The sequence below is a fragment of the Ambystoma mexicanum genome, chromosome 1p (genome assembly GCF_040938575.1).
Source record: "Ambystoma mexicanum isolate Mex_15411 chromosome 1p, UKY_AmexF1_1, whole genome shotgun sequence".
NCBI classification, from domain to species: Eukaryota; Metazoa; Chordata; class Amphibia; order Caudata; family Ambystomatidae; genus Ambystoma; species Ambystoma mexicanum.
Genome location: NC_090921.1, coordinates 1,318,151,165 through 1,318,165,892, shown reverse-complemented (window position 1 = coordinate 1,318,165,892; position 14,728 = coordinate 1,318,151,165). Strand labels below are relative to the sequence as shown.

The 14,728-nt window shown below is 43.7% G+C and overlaps 1 protein-coding gene across 2 annotated transcripts in view; it reads left to right on the top strand.

Annotated features, from left to right (window-relative positions):
- The window catches only part of LOC138453535 (serine/threonine-protein kinase SBK2-like), a 224,162-nt gene extending 210,188 nt beyond the window's left edge, over positions 1 to 13,974 (top strand). For both annotated transcript variants that reach the window (XM_069606505.1, XM_069606513.1), the window contains exons 3-4: positions 8,323 to 8,525; positions 12,959 to 13,974. In XM_069606505.1, the coding sequence (XP_069462606.1) occupies positions 8,323 to 8,525; positions 12,959 to 13,519 (764 nt within the window). In that variant the 3' untranslated portion in view covers positions 13,520 to 13,974. The remainder of the gene's footprint in view (positions 1 to 8,322; positions 8,526 to 12,958) is intronic.
- Positions 13,975 to 14,728: the final 754 nt, after the last annotated feature.

The following is a 14,728-nucleotide window of genomic DNA, read 5'->3' as shown; positions in this document are numbered from 1 at the left end:
GCCTCAAACCGAACCAAGTCAAGACAGAAATCATGGTTATATCCAAAACTTGGAAAATAACATCTATGTCCCATGGCCAACATAAATAGGAACAGCAACCACACCATCAAAAGTAGTCAAAAACCTTTGAATCCTAATGGACAACCCACTAACATTACAACAACAAGTAAACGCAATAATAACTAAATGCTTCTTTCCCCCTACACTCAATAAAAATAATTCTACTGTTCCTGTCCTTCGCTCTTAAAACACTGACAATCATTGCCCTCGTCATGTCAAGAATTCACTACACAAACAGCCTCTACCCCGGAATGCCGAAACACCTGGTGAAGAAACTGCAACATATCCAAAAAGCTGCAGCCAGACTCCTCCTTAAACTATCACGAAGGGACCACATCACCCCAGTGCTAAAAATGCTACACTGGCTGCCAATCAAACTACAAATCACTTTCAAAACAATGTGCATAATGCACAGAGCAATCCACGGACAAGGAGCAGAATACCTACAAAAGTAAATAACCATTTACCAACCATCAAGAACACTCGGCTCAAGCAATAACATCTGCCTGGAACCAAAACCATACAAAAAAAACAAACTTGGGGAATCCTCTTTTTCCCAACTGGCATCAAAAACCTGGAACAAACTTCTGAAAGAAATACACAATACAAAGGACCACCTAAAAATCAGGAAACTACTCCAAACCTTGCTCTTCACCTCAGAACCGGACAGAATCAACTAACAGACACCACTGGAAATAGAATGCACCAGAAACAAGCACAGGTGACAATAAGTAGCAGGTCATGGAGGAAACCCAGGATTCACGCTCTCTCAAGCCTCTCCCAAACCACAACCCTCAGCTAGACAAAGCTCAAGTGACAGGGACCCTAACCAAAAACGAAGAAGCAGTTATCATTACATAGAAACCAACAGTACAGGAGACCCTTAGTACATAGAGGGAGGAGACCACACCCCATGAGCTCAGGGAGGCAGGGGCAGACAGACCCCACTGACAACCATAGAGCAACCCACAACCTTCGCGATCTCAACCCTGGGGAGGGGAAGACCAAGCCACCTTTCCCCCACAGATCACCAGACATTCACAGAGACATGCCACAACCTTGGTGTAACGCTCACCGGACTCCCACGGAGGCGCTGGCCTGGTTCGCGCTGCTGTGACCTCTTCTAAGGTGATGCGCAGGGTTCGGAAGATGGACTGGACCGGGCCCCCAAATCTGGCTTGTCTGGCTCGCAGAAGTATCCTTCTGTAGGCGAAAATAGGGGATTAATTGTCTGCGGGGTAATGCAATCGGCCTCCCACTTTCCCCTCTCACCCTCCTCGAAACCCTTCTGTGATTCCCTGTAGCGTCTCACCTTAGGGTCTGGAAGGACGAGCTCTCCATTCTGCTTCTGATGCAGGGGAGCGCTGGTATCCAGTTACTTCACTGGATTTTCAGATTGGTGAGAACCAAACTTGCCTGGCTTACAGGTAAGTTTTTTGATAAGAGGTTCCCCTTGTGTCCATGCATTAATGTACTAATGCTAGTGTCTTTTTCCCCATAGGGGCCGGGGTACGGAATGCCGGGGAACAGGCACCGACCCGAGATGAGAGGTGAAATCCTTGTAGAAACCAGTTAAGTCTTTAATGAGCGTTTTTTTGGTAAGGTCTTTTCATTCGCTCATTAACGCTGATGCCTTTTTTTCCCCTTAGGGGCCGGGGTCCGGAAATGCCAGGATGCGGCACGGACCCGAAATGAAGAGGGAATGAATCAACAGGTAAGTCTTAACATGGAGATTTAGCTTTCCTTATTCCCTTCTCTCTCTCACCTTTTGTTCTTGCCTTTTTCTCCCTAGGCGCTGGGGCGTGACTGTGAATCCGGATGATCGCTGCTGAACATGGAGGCGCCCTGTAAAGGTGAGTGGAATGCGGCGCTGCAACGATCGACGCGATGAGCTTTTAAATAAAAGTCTTCCTTTTCAGGATTGTCGGCGAGATGTCTCCGGGATGCGGATTTAGCAGGTAAGGACTTTTCCTTCTTCTGTTCTCTTCTTCTCTTCCTTTGCAGGTGATCCAGGATGCTGGCAGGCGTGGCAGAAGTCAGGATGCAGGAGCAGACACGGTGAGCGTTCAGCTGCTAGATGCAGAACAACGCGAAGCACTTGTGGCTGTTCGGGTGGGGTTTAAATAGCCTTGGAAGAAGTTCCAGGTATGTATCCTTCCTGCAATCAGGTATGTATCCTTCCCCGACCACGCCCGGATGGTAAATTAGTCCCACAGGTAAAGTAGTTCCTTTCAGGCCTCAAGGAGGTCTGCATCAGGTAAGTGCACCCAAGCACTCCCATAATGAGCCTGGCGCCTATGGCGCCAGGACTGATGTCTTTTATGAGCCTGGCGCCTACTGTCCAAAGGGCCCCTATATGGGGTTGCTGGGTGTTTCCTTGGGGACTGGATGTCCGCTTTCGGGGACGCAGGGCTTGATCCGGCTCCCCGGGAGCGGGCATCATGACACTTGGGCAGAACCAGACACCAGAGGAACGCTCCTGCAGACAGCAAGGGCAGATTCGCCCAACACAGATGCATGAAACGAGGTAACCCAACTAACCCATCCACTAAAAAACCTCAACTCTCCGCTTACACCTCTCACACCCTAAACAAACACAACCACTCTCTCACACAGCAAACTGCAGACCCCTCACTACACTACAACAACAGAGCAAACCACACATTGTCTTGCACAGCAGCACATGGGAGCCTACCGATCTGTAAACCACACCCATGCTCAGCGAACAGTGTTAACTGAGCTGATGCTGCCAACAGGACATCGCCAATCTCGCTATACCTTTATCTCGCTACACCCTCCAAACCCTCCCTGCCCTCTTACCATTCACATCTGCCAGAATGCCAGGGAACCATCACAGTGGTGATAATGTGTGTTATAAATGTTGTTTAACATTAAAATACACGTCCACGGTGGGATAGACAGGGCCACATTGGCCAGGTACAGTTGACCAAACTCAGCAGAGGTTGGGGGGCATTAATCAAGGGTAGGGAAACAGGAAATGTGGATTATTCTGGTTAGATCAGCAGTGGAGGTGGACAAGCAAGAGACCAGCATGAGGAATGAAGGAATTGGGGAGTGTGAGGGCAATTCATTGAAAAGGTGAGGTATTGGCAAAAGGGTAAAAGTGGTTCTGCAGTGTGAGTGTGCATGCTTGTGTGGTGAGTGAATAGGAAGCCTAGTGTAAGGAGTGTGTGTGAAGTGGGTGGTACTAAGTGAAAAGATGGTATTTGAGTAGTTGAAGGGATGAGGAGAGTGGTAGTGTGGAGGAGGATGTAGTATTGTAGATGAGGGAGCTGTAGTAATTGAAGGAGCAGTAACATCAAAGAGTGGGGGCAAAACCTAGAAGGAGTGGAACACTGGATGGACTGAAAGTTGGAAGGAGGAGTGAGATGGACCGATAGCTTAACAAGGAAAGCTGAGAGTGAGCATGGTTAAAGGGGCCTGTATCCAACATGGTAATTGCTGGGCACTATCACAGCTCCTATTAGAATACTATTTCATGGTTTCTATAGGGAGAGCTAAGAAGTCCCTGAGGGAGCTTAGAGAGAAAAAATCATGTGCCGTTAAGTTATCATCGCGTGGGGGTAAGGACGTCTTTCACTGGAGAACATGAGGAGAAAATGAGGAGAGTCGAGAACTGGAGCAAATCTGGAGATGCCTGGCTCATCTCCAGAAGATCACCTGCCCTAGGCATCTCTACATTTTCTCCAGTTTTGGGGTTTGTGAATGAATCAGGCCTAAGGAGGCAGCTGCAATCCGATATGCACATAGCAACCCTGATTTGGTCCAGGGAACATCTTTAAGAATCCCGCCTTCGAACTCCAAGAAGAGAGAGAAAGAGAACAGGGGAAATCAGGAACACAGTGGGCCAGGTTCTCAAAACTCTATTGGGCCAAGTCATGAGATGCACTTGTGCATATCATTACATGTGCCCAAAAATATGCACCCAATTTGCAAAGGCAATTTGAATGTGACCATCATAAGTGTGCACATTGAAATGCTCTTTTCCCCCTATGCACAGTAGCGCAAATCAGAACGTATTTCTGGACATTTTAAGGTGCATTCTGTATTCACAATACATTTCATTCGGCCTGTTTGGAACAGGAGCAGGGATTTGCAAACTCCATGATTGGGTCATTCTATTTGTTTAGGTGGAACTTCTGTCACACGTGTAATTCTATTCCCCAAACAGGGAAACAAATGTTATTTTTTCCTTGCATTTCACAGTGACAGGACCTTTAAAATGAGCTTCCTTCACCCACACCGGCTCTTTTGGAGCATGCCATACATGAATGTTGCTGCTGACACTAATGTATACAAAGGGCTGGTCACCACATCTTTTGTGCAGCCGCATGCCCCTTGAAATGTGCAGGTCACCATTGAGAATGAGGTGACATGCACACTTCTCAAACTGCACATATAAAATCACATTCTATGCACATTTTTTATTTGGCTAGTTTTTGAGAATCTGGGCTGATATCTTAATTCTCTATTAATTCACTTCTGCCAATCATGCATGAAAAAGGGCCACATTATGAATATTATTATGGTGGTTATGGTAAAAACTTTCCAAATATTATTCCAACTATTTATTAGTTAGGAGTGCATGGGCTATGGATACATAAAAAGTACTGCACGGGGCTGGTAATGGCCCTAAGTCTTTGCACAAACAGTCGCTTTGCTTGGGCCTTCCTTAGGCTCAATCTGGGGGCCTGATGTGAGTCCTGTCCACCCTCAAAAGTATTATTATTATTATTATTATTATTATTATTATTATTATTATTATTATTATTATTATTATTATTATGAGGGTATTTATTGAGTGCGACCTAGCTTCCAGAAGCAACAGGGAGCTTTACAATCATAGATGAAGAACACAAATATGGTGTTTATCAGTATATCATTCTTTTTGTTTTTATTATCCTGCTCAAGTGATTGTACCTCATTGTGCCCCCTTGCATTCTGCTGAAGTTTTGAGTGCTTATTATATATAAGCTAAATGTCCATAATGTATTATTTTGAAGAAAAAAGATCAACCAGCATAACATGAAAAGTCCCATTGGGGAAGATGGAGATATATACAATTACAACCCAATGCATTGCTAATGAAGTAAATACATGACTGTGTACTATGGCAGTACTTTTTTGCTTTGGGGTTCCTGAAGTGATGTTTTGACTAGTTTTCCGAACGAACTAGCATTGAAAAAACTGTTGTTATTGTTGCTTTTTTTGTGTGTATTTGTGGTGCAGTGTGCTAAATGGCTACTGCTCTGAAGGAGCACAGGGATGAGTAGTGCCCAAGGCATCTACTTAGGCCCATTCTACTAATAAGTTGTGAACTCAACCATAAAGGAAAAACAGGCGCAACCTGACATTCCTCCTTCGTCTCTTTTGGTAACATGGGTTTAGGTGCGTATATACTCTTTAGGTGGGGTGTGAGCTGGCACAGAAGCAACACAAAGTATTATGGTATGATGGTATCAAAATAAAAGAATGTCGAATGAAGGTTCTATAAACATAGTATCTTTAATTAAACTAACAAAAATGCACAGAACTAATAAATCCCCATAAGGGAAACACAGAGAAAGCAACCTTTCAAATAAAGGAATACTCTGGGTTTGTAGAATGGATGTCCAAGCAAGATTTTAGAACAAATTGTCAAAGTTCATAGAGATGTCTTGGAAAAAGGTATAGAGGGTGGCCTATTAGTCACTAGGCTGTTTTAGAGTGGTTCAGGCAGTCAGGACCACTTCATATACCCTCAGTTTCTTATCCTTGGGGCTCAATAACATTGAGCTGGGATTCGAGGTGCTTCACTTGTGTATAGGCACGTTAAAAATGCCATATCATATCACTGTAGGCGAGCTAGTGTAGAGACGATTGAGTCATGCTTTCACAGTAGCAAGCCAGCATCGAGAAGATTTGAGGCTTGGGCTCCCAGTGTATTTATTCAGCATTTGAGATGGGTGATTGTGATGGCTTCCATCAGGTCGAGTTGGTGTTCGGGTGAGGTTGAGACTATGCTTCCATTGGACCGAGTTGGCGGACAAGATAGGCTGAGTCAGTTACTTCCAAAGAGTTGAGCCAGCGATCAGGTTGTGTCAGCATCTTGATGGCTCGTAAAAACAGATATGCTGTTCAAAACACTTTGAGTTCACTGCGGGTCCTGTAGCATCTCAAAGTTAGCCAATCACATTCCAGACAGCTCGAAAAGCATCTTGAGGCATACAGCAGGCTTTGGGCTGCTTCTTAGACTTTGTAGTCATGGAGGGGCCCAGTCCAGGGTCTTATGGTCAAAGTGGTTCCTTCTTCTGTCCTTCCAGCCAAGACTGTTTGTTGAGAGCACTTGCAAGGGTTCTGGTTCCTCCATTGGCAGGGTCCTGTGTGCAAGAGCCTCAGTTGCAATACCCATTGTCCACACAACAGTTTCCACCAATGTATGCTCTTCGGATAGGTAGGGATAAGAACTGTCCTCGTTCTCAGAGCCATCTGTCTTCACCTATATAGCAGAGGACTTTGGAATAGACTATATGCACAATGGAGTTCCATGCAAGTCCTTCCTGTCTTGAAGTCTAAAGATGAATCGACTTATTTATATAGGCAAAATGCTACAACAATTAACAAAAAATTGCTACAATTGGTCAACAGTAAGCCTCTTATAAGAGTCTAATCCTTGCTGCTGTTACAAGTCTCATTTCCCTGTTCAAGTTATTGCCAGAGTGCCTTGTCTGTAGGAAGTGGGAAGGGGGCAGGAAGTGCGGGGTGCACTAGCAACATTAAAGATGGTGGAGCCCCTCTGTGGACTAAACGTCAGAACTGTCTTTAATGCACTGGTTCCCAAGGAACCCCCCAGGGAGAGGTTCCTGTGCCCTGCACGGAGGTGGAAACTTCCCAGGGGAATTAAAATAGAAGCTTTCTGGTCCAGGTCCCATCGGATTGTTAATGGTACATCCAGATTGCTAATACACACCCAGCCCTGTCATGAATGGGTCGCCACACCAACCTGACAATAATATGACATCCAATGCTTTTGGCTGTATAATTATGTAATCTCAGCAGCCACCATGTCATAAACAGACACAGGTTATATTTTAGGAATTAACAATCCACCAGGCTGTTAGTGTACACAATTATAATAATTTGAGGTGCAGGCATTTGAAAACTCCTCCAGCTGTTGGACGCGCACACGTATATGTTTCTGTGGTTGCACTGCATGTTCACCACACTAAAAATGGCTTTTTGCAAATGGGTGTGACGTACTGGATCTTTTCCACTAGGGGACAAGGGAATGCAGTTTCTCATCCTTCCACTTTGTATTAGGACATTCTGCAAAACTACCTTTCCCAGTTTGAACGGTTGTATGGCATTTACTACAGACTGTGATGGGAGCCTACAGTTGTGATGGTATGTACTTAATCAAAAAGCAAAACATTCAATGACATAGAGGGAATCTGAGATTTGTACTTCACTTTTAGAGCTGTGAACTATTAGCTCATGGGTTTCTATAATTGTAAGCAAAGGATATTGGAGTGAAGGCAGCAAGTTAAATAAATATTTAAAAAAGTGAAATACTGAGCTCTATTTACATACATAAAGATACACTACTTTGAGGCAATTCCTTATACATAGAGCATGCACATAAGAAAGCCAGCAAAGGGAACACCATGTCCCAAATCTCCTGTTAGTCACAGGCCCCATGAAAGAAATATACCATGAAGAGGGAGGTTTTATGTAAAGTGCAAATACAGCCCGAAGGCTCGAAACATGGGAACGCGTGCATCGCAGAAGAGAACATGTGCTCGCTGTGTGTACTGAGACGGTGGGAACTTGATGAAAAGGGAGAGATGAGAATGGGGAGAAACCAGCACAAAACATTTGAGGAGCGCACTGCAACTAAAACTCTAGCTAACATTTCATAATTGAGTTTCTATGTGCTTCCAGTTCCCCCAAGGTTTTCATGGACATTACATTGGGTAGTGAAACACCTTTATTAAGCACTTATGTGGGGCAGAAATCCAACATGAAGCACTATATACAATGTGATATTATTGTTAGTATTAATATTGTTACTAGTATTATTGTATTATTATTATTATTATTATTATTATTATTATTATTATTATTATTATTATTATTATTACTACCATTCAAAACCTAAGAGATTATATAAATAGAGATAAGGGTGCCATGTACAAACATTTTCTCTGAGTGTTCTAAGTGTTTCCTACTTGATTAACTGTTTCTGTCGTTCTGATTTCCAAGGCACACCTATGGCCCTGAAACTCTTGCCCAAGACCAGCACCAAGCGGCACAACTTCCTGTATGAGTATTGCGTAGCGCTCTACCTCTCGACCCACCCCAACATCATTGGGATGTTTGGCATTGCCTTTGAGTCCATTGAGCACTATGGCTTCCTGTATGAAGCAGCTTTACAGCGGGACCTGATCTCCATCATCAAACCCAGAGTAAGTTCTAATGTGAGCAACCTGCAACTGAAACATGTTAAGATACGTGTATTAGAAGAACTTTCTGTGGTGACGCGCATTGGGAACCTTTGCTCTAGAACGTTGTAGATTACCAGGAGATGTTGATGACATGTTTACTAGTCCGAACCTGGGGTGTAAGATGCATTCACCTGGCATCCAGTCCTCAGAAGTTGTTTGTACGTAAAAGCTTTTAAAGGATGCTGCTTCTGTTTTCTTGTCTGAAACAGTCTTTCCACTGACCATTGACCACTGTAATCTTCTCATGAGTAAACTATGTCACTAGCCTCTATTTAGGGAGCCTTGTGCGGAGGTTGCGGCCTTTCCCGAATAAAGTGGTCCCTTGCCCATCTCAAGCAGAACAAAGAGCTTCTAAATGTTTGTCTGCCTTACTCTTTGGCAGAAAGAAATCTCTTTTCAGCTCAAGGTACTGAGCACAGAACTTTAAAAATCTTTGATTCGCTTTACAAAGAGTGTACTCTTCGCCCTCTACGGAGCCACCACACCATCACTATGATAGAACGGAGGATAGCACAGGGGTAGTGAATGGAGGGTAGCACAGGGGCAACATGTTTGTCTTGGAAGCAAGACCACACAGAGCCACAGAGGTTTGAATCCCAGACCCGCGCTTAGAAACATAACTCAGGCTTTCAGTACATTATAAAAAAAACTATTAAACAAATAATTCCATACTAAACAAGGAGACAAGGCCAATTTTGGTGATCTCGTAGATTCAAAGAGACACAGTGTTAGGTAATGTGTGCCCTCAGATTGGCTACATGTGAAACTAGTTCCTTATCTCCTTTTGTAGGTGTCAGTTGTTGTGGCTTTCAATGTGTCTCTGAACAGGTGGACCAGTATGAGGGATTTGGTGTCCACCTCTTACCTTGCCACATTAGTCCATTGTTTTATGGTGCTTGATGCTACTCTCGTGGTGGTGCTTTAGTGATCCCGGCAGTCTGGTAGCACTGTGGAGGCAGCACCGAAAACGGCCCATGCCTCCATGTTGCAATCCATACATGTGATCTGGGCATGATTAGAGGAGGGCACGGCAGGCTACTCTCTCCAACTGCACATGCATGGAAGGCTGGAAGACTCTTCTTAAAAAAAACACTTGATGTAAATTACTTTTTGTCCTGTAATACCTTTGTGCCAACTTAATAATAATACAAAGCCTGTAAACTCTTAAACATTCCTGGACTCTCCTATTGCAGGCTTCTTGGTTGGGCTGTTTTGGCCTATAGGTTTTACCCCAATGGCACTGTACATCTACTGTTGAATCTGTCCACTTGCATCTCTACGATGCCCTCTAAATGCATGGACCTGATGAATTCTTATGGGAGGTTGCAATTCGTCGGTACTATAAGTATTGTGAATTCACTGTGCTGGCTTCTATTTGAGTAACAGATGCCTCATCGGCTGTATTTTGTAAAAATAAAATGTCTCTTCTTGACTGTTTGCTAATTATTGTAGTTCTATCTTCTGTTGATTTGCTTTTTTTTTTGCAGGTATGTAACTTCGTTGCTCTTGCTATATTTTTGTTTGCCCGTCTCCCCTTTCTCCTATTTGTGGATATGCTGTTCATGTGCTGATTTATGATTCTTCTTGGACTTGTGGCTGAAGTAGTGGCTTTAATACAGACATTAATGTTATGAGATGGCAGTAGTGGCAATGCAGTGCTGGGGTTGCCATATTTGGTAGCAAGAGACATGTGTTCTAATCCCAGTTTCTGCACTTGACGACATTCTGTGAGGACGGGACAGATCCTTTTTATCTCCATGTGAGTCAGCTCCCTTATCTGTTCAATTTAGGAATGCTGTTTGTACAGTAGTATTACATGGATTATAGAAAGAAAAAGAAAACAGAACCATTGTGTTCAGCCTGGAAATGGCAAGAGGTGAAGAGTTGATACATTCAGCAGGGTTAAGCTATGTACATCACAACCACCACTAGGAGATGTATAACACATGCTCGGGCCCTATATTGGAATTCTCTCTGTTCTTCACTGCCAGACAACTTAAACATGAATGAAAGATTGGTAGCCATCTTGATTTCTTTGCAACTCTCAACCTGTTGCTCCATGCTGCATATAAGAGGGGTGGTGAACGCCTTCTCCTTGCACGCAGATGTGTTCCTCTAGGATGGTACCATTCTGAAGCGCATGAAGGCTCACCACATGAGCCTAATACCAGCTGACAGCAAGCATTATTAAAAAAGACCCTTCTACACGTAAGCTAGTGAAATGCATGTGGGTGGAACTCCATTCTAATATACAAAAGATGTAGGGAGCATTTGAAAAACTCATATCATCTGAGAAAACAGAAAGTAGTCGAACGTAGCATATGCAGACTAATTCCAAGGTCACACGTGCCACAGTGCCATCCAGTTCAGACCCGCGGGATCAATGCATTGTTGGTATGCAAACTATTCAAACGCAAGCCTTTCCCCTCCAGATATGTGTCTTTTTCATGCAGGGCTGTGCTGTTTTACACCTTGTGTTTTTCAGCCAAGACAGGCAACTCACTTGGACACACACAACTGCATTGTAACTTAAGCCTTATTCGGTGTCATCACAACACTATACCTGACAATCTTCATTGTGGAGCACTGTGGCATGTTTAGGGTACACCAGCAAAGTTGCGGTAGGTCTATAAAGACACAAAAAAGGCCACTTGTAATGTAAAAGTACACCTAGGCATTTCCACCAAGTCACACATGTCACAGCACCGCCCAGTAACCATCACTGAAAGATCACCTCCAGTTCAGATCCACAAGAGCAGAGGGCCATGAGCATGCAAAAGCGCTCTAATTCAGCCCTATTTTATTATGGAAACTTGGTTCTGTATTGTGCAAAGCATTTTTCAGCCAAGGAGAGACAACTCTAATGGATGCAGAAAAGAGTCGTCGTCTTTTTAAAACAAGAGGGACACACCACTGCATATGTTTCAACATTATCGGGGCATCAGTGCAGTATTGTCCAGGGTTGGCAAAAATCATCTATAAGATAGCACTACCCTACAAGAGTAAGACAATTTTCTGTAGTGAAAAGGGGTGTATTTGATCTAATCTGCATACCCACAATGCATTGGCTATGTGGTTGTGAACTGGACATGAACTTCCAGCGATGGCTCCTAGGCGGCGCAGCTGCATGTGTCACTTGGCAGAAATGGGTTCCTATACTATTGCATTTCATGTGGAAGGCTTTCTTCCAAGCCTTTATGTGCCCAGCATAACTTTGCGGGTGTATATACAAATACAGAAGTAAAGTTCAAAACATAAATCTAGACAGCTTTACAGAAGGCAGTACATTTCTAAGTGTACGAGTTTTTCTTGATGGTATATGATTTTTAATCAAAATGCACATCAGAAAACATAGTCCTGCTTAAGAGAATGACATTGAACATTGAGAAATTGGTCTTTTCGGAACTGGCAGAGTGCCTGGAGACCATGAAAATGGCAGCGGTGCACAGTATAAATCAGAATAACATAACATATCTTAAATGCCTCAAATAGCTGTTATTCTTTGGACAGAGGCAGCGGAACACTTTGACAAAAATGGGCAGTTGGTTCATTCAGAGCAGGTTGTCTGTTTGAACCCCATAAAATTGGTTCTCTCCACACAAGACTTAGCACAGTAGATATAGTAGGTGGAGTAGACGGTGAAGTTACACAGGTCTTCAGTCTGTGTGTCCGATTCATGGAATATTTGCCCGGTTCAAAGTGAATTTGCACTACTGAAAAGTGACTTTGCACTGCCGACACAAACCCTTATTCATGGAACCGTGCAAAGCTTTTTTTTGCCATGCGAAGTCATTTTGTACTGCAAAAATAACTATGCGCTAACTTTGCCCGGACTTTGCACTGCAAAAATACACTTTGCACGGTTCCATGAATCAGGGTTTGTGCCGGCAGTGCAAAGTCCCTTTTCAACAGTGCAAATTCACTTTGGTACCGGGCAAATATTCCATGATTAGAACCATTAATTACACATATATTTTCCGTCTTTCCTGATCCATTAAATGGAAACCCTTCCAGCTTGGTTTCACTGCCAAAACCAAAAATACTGTTACTTTTCTCATAATGTAGTTTTCATAATATTCTGCATACATACGTCATCCTAATTCCTTCACAACCAACAGCTGATTATTATCATTTTGCTCAAACGCAATCCAAAAGCTCTCGCTAAGTGTGTGTCTTTGAGCTGTGCAAGCGACATCAGAGAATAAATGTTTATATCCACCTGTTAAAGAATACATTAAAATAGATACTTTATGTAATGTTCGCACGTCAATATTTACCAAGAATTTACAATAATCTCATTGATTGTTTGACTGTAAAGTCCATCACATGAATGCTCTCTCAACGCCCCACTAATCTGATTTTATCTTTTCCTTTCCCTCACTTTTCTCCTGAAGGAAGGAGTCCCTGAGTCTGCCGCCAAGCAGTGCGCCAAACAGCTCGTCAGCGCTCTGGAGTTCATCCACAGCCGCGGCCTGGTCTACCGAGACGTAAAACCTGAGAATGTGCTCCTCTTCGGCCGTGACTGCCAACGCATCAAGCTCACAGACTTTGGCCTCACTAGGCCCAAGGGCACGCTCCTAAAGCTGGTATCAGGAGTAATCCCTTACACGGCACCGGAGCTCACCAACCCTGAGACTACCGATGGGCTGCCCATTGATGCCACCCTGGATGCCTGGGCCTTCGGGGTCCTCCTCTTCTGCCTCATAACTGGGTACTTCCCCTGGGAGAAAACCATGATCTCAGACCCATTCTTCGATGACTTTGTTGTCTGGCAGGAGACGGGAAACACTGAGGAGCTCTCTCGACACTGGAAGAAGTTGACCGCTGATGCCATGGACATGATGAGCAAACTGTTGGCACTGGATCCCTTAGAGAGAAGCCCTGTCAGTAAGGTCATTCAGTATCTGGATTGCCCTTGGCGAGTAGACAACTGGAGAAGCATGGAAGGCATCTAAGAACACGGAAACTTTGAGGACAGACACTCAAAAAATATCTCTCCTGGATCTACTGAGGGCCATCTGAATGAACAGAGGCCGGCTTTCACTCTCACTTGGGAACAATTACAGGGATAAGAGTTTTATTTTTGTTAAAGATGATTTTATCACTATTTTACCACTTCAACCAGTGTAGACACTTTCTGCACTTTATTGCATGGACCTGGGTCTTCCCAACACCGTGTTTTTCTTTTGCTTCGTGTGCTTGAAATTGAGGCAGATATAATTATTTTTAATGAACACTTGTATTTTTTCACATCCAACCATGTTTGAAATCCTTTCCCTGATATTACAAGTTACGAGATCATGTGCTGTTCATTTAACAGCATTGGAATTGAAAAGAATGGCATTAACGAACACTTATTATTAACAAGAAGAGAGAAGCTTTGAATAAAAGATGTTATTTAGAAGAAGAACGTGGTCTACATGTTGAGCCACTGGCGTGGCATTCAGGGAATATAAGAACAAAGCGCCCTTCCTCAGTGACTTGCTTCCTATCATGGGGTAAACATCACATGTCCTCTTTCTCTGTCTATCAGAGGCTTACTTCAGGTGCGGCAGAAGATTAATTGGGGTCAATGTGTGAAATTCTATGTTATTTCCTTTTTTGTTTCATGGGCTGCCTGTATGTCACAACAATTTCTCAAATTTGTGACATAGTGTACGTGACATTAAGGGTGACCAGATAACAGGAGAACACATTGTCTTCTCCTTTCCTAATGGAAGTCAGTGGTGTCAGTTGATTGAGACCAACTGCTTAAAGTGAAGTCATCCCCAGACTACAATGCACAGAATGCATTATTCTTATAGATTAAAACTGGGGCATTGCAACGGGCATCCTGTGACATCGAGTGTGTGATCTTGTCAATTTAATAATCTCACAGCAGCACGTTTCCCGAGATACGAGGGGGAACAATAGGCCTCTCTAGTTAAGGGTTGCTTTTTGTGTTAAACGCTAACACTGCAAAAAAGGAATACAGTTTCAAAAGATCAAACCAGGCAACTACATAGGGAAAAGCTAAAATGCACTGTGGACATGCTGACATATTATTTGTTTCACTGACCCTAATTTCCCAGTGTGAAGGGCAGGGCTGGACTGCCCCACCGGGACACCGGGACATCGGTAGGCCTCTGGCCTGCACGGCCTCTTTGGCGCCTGAATCCGCCTGG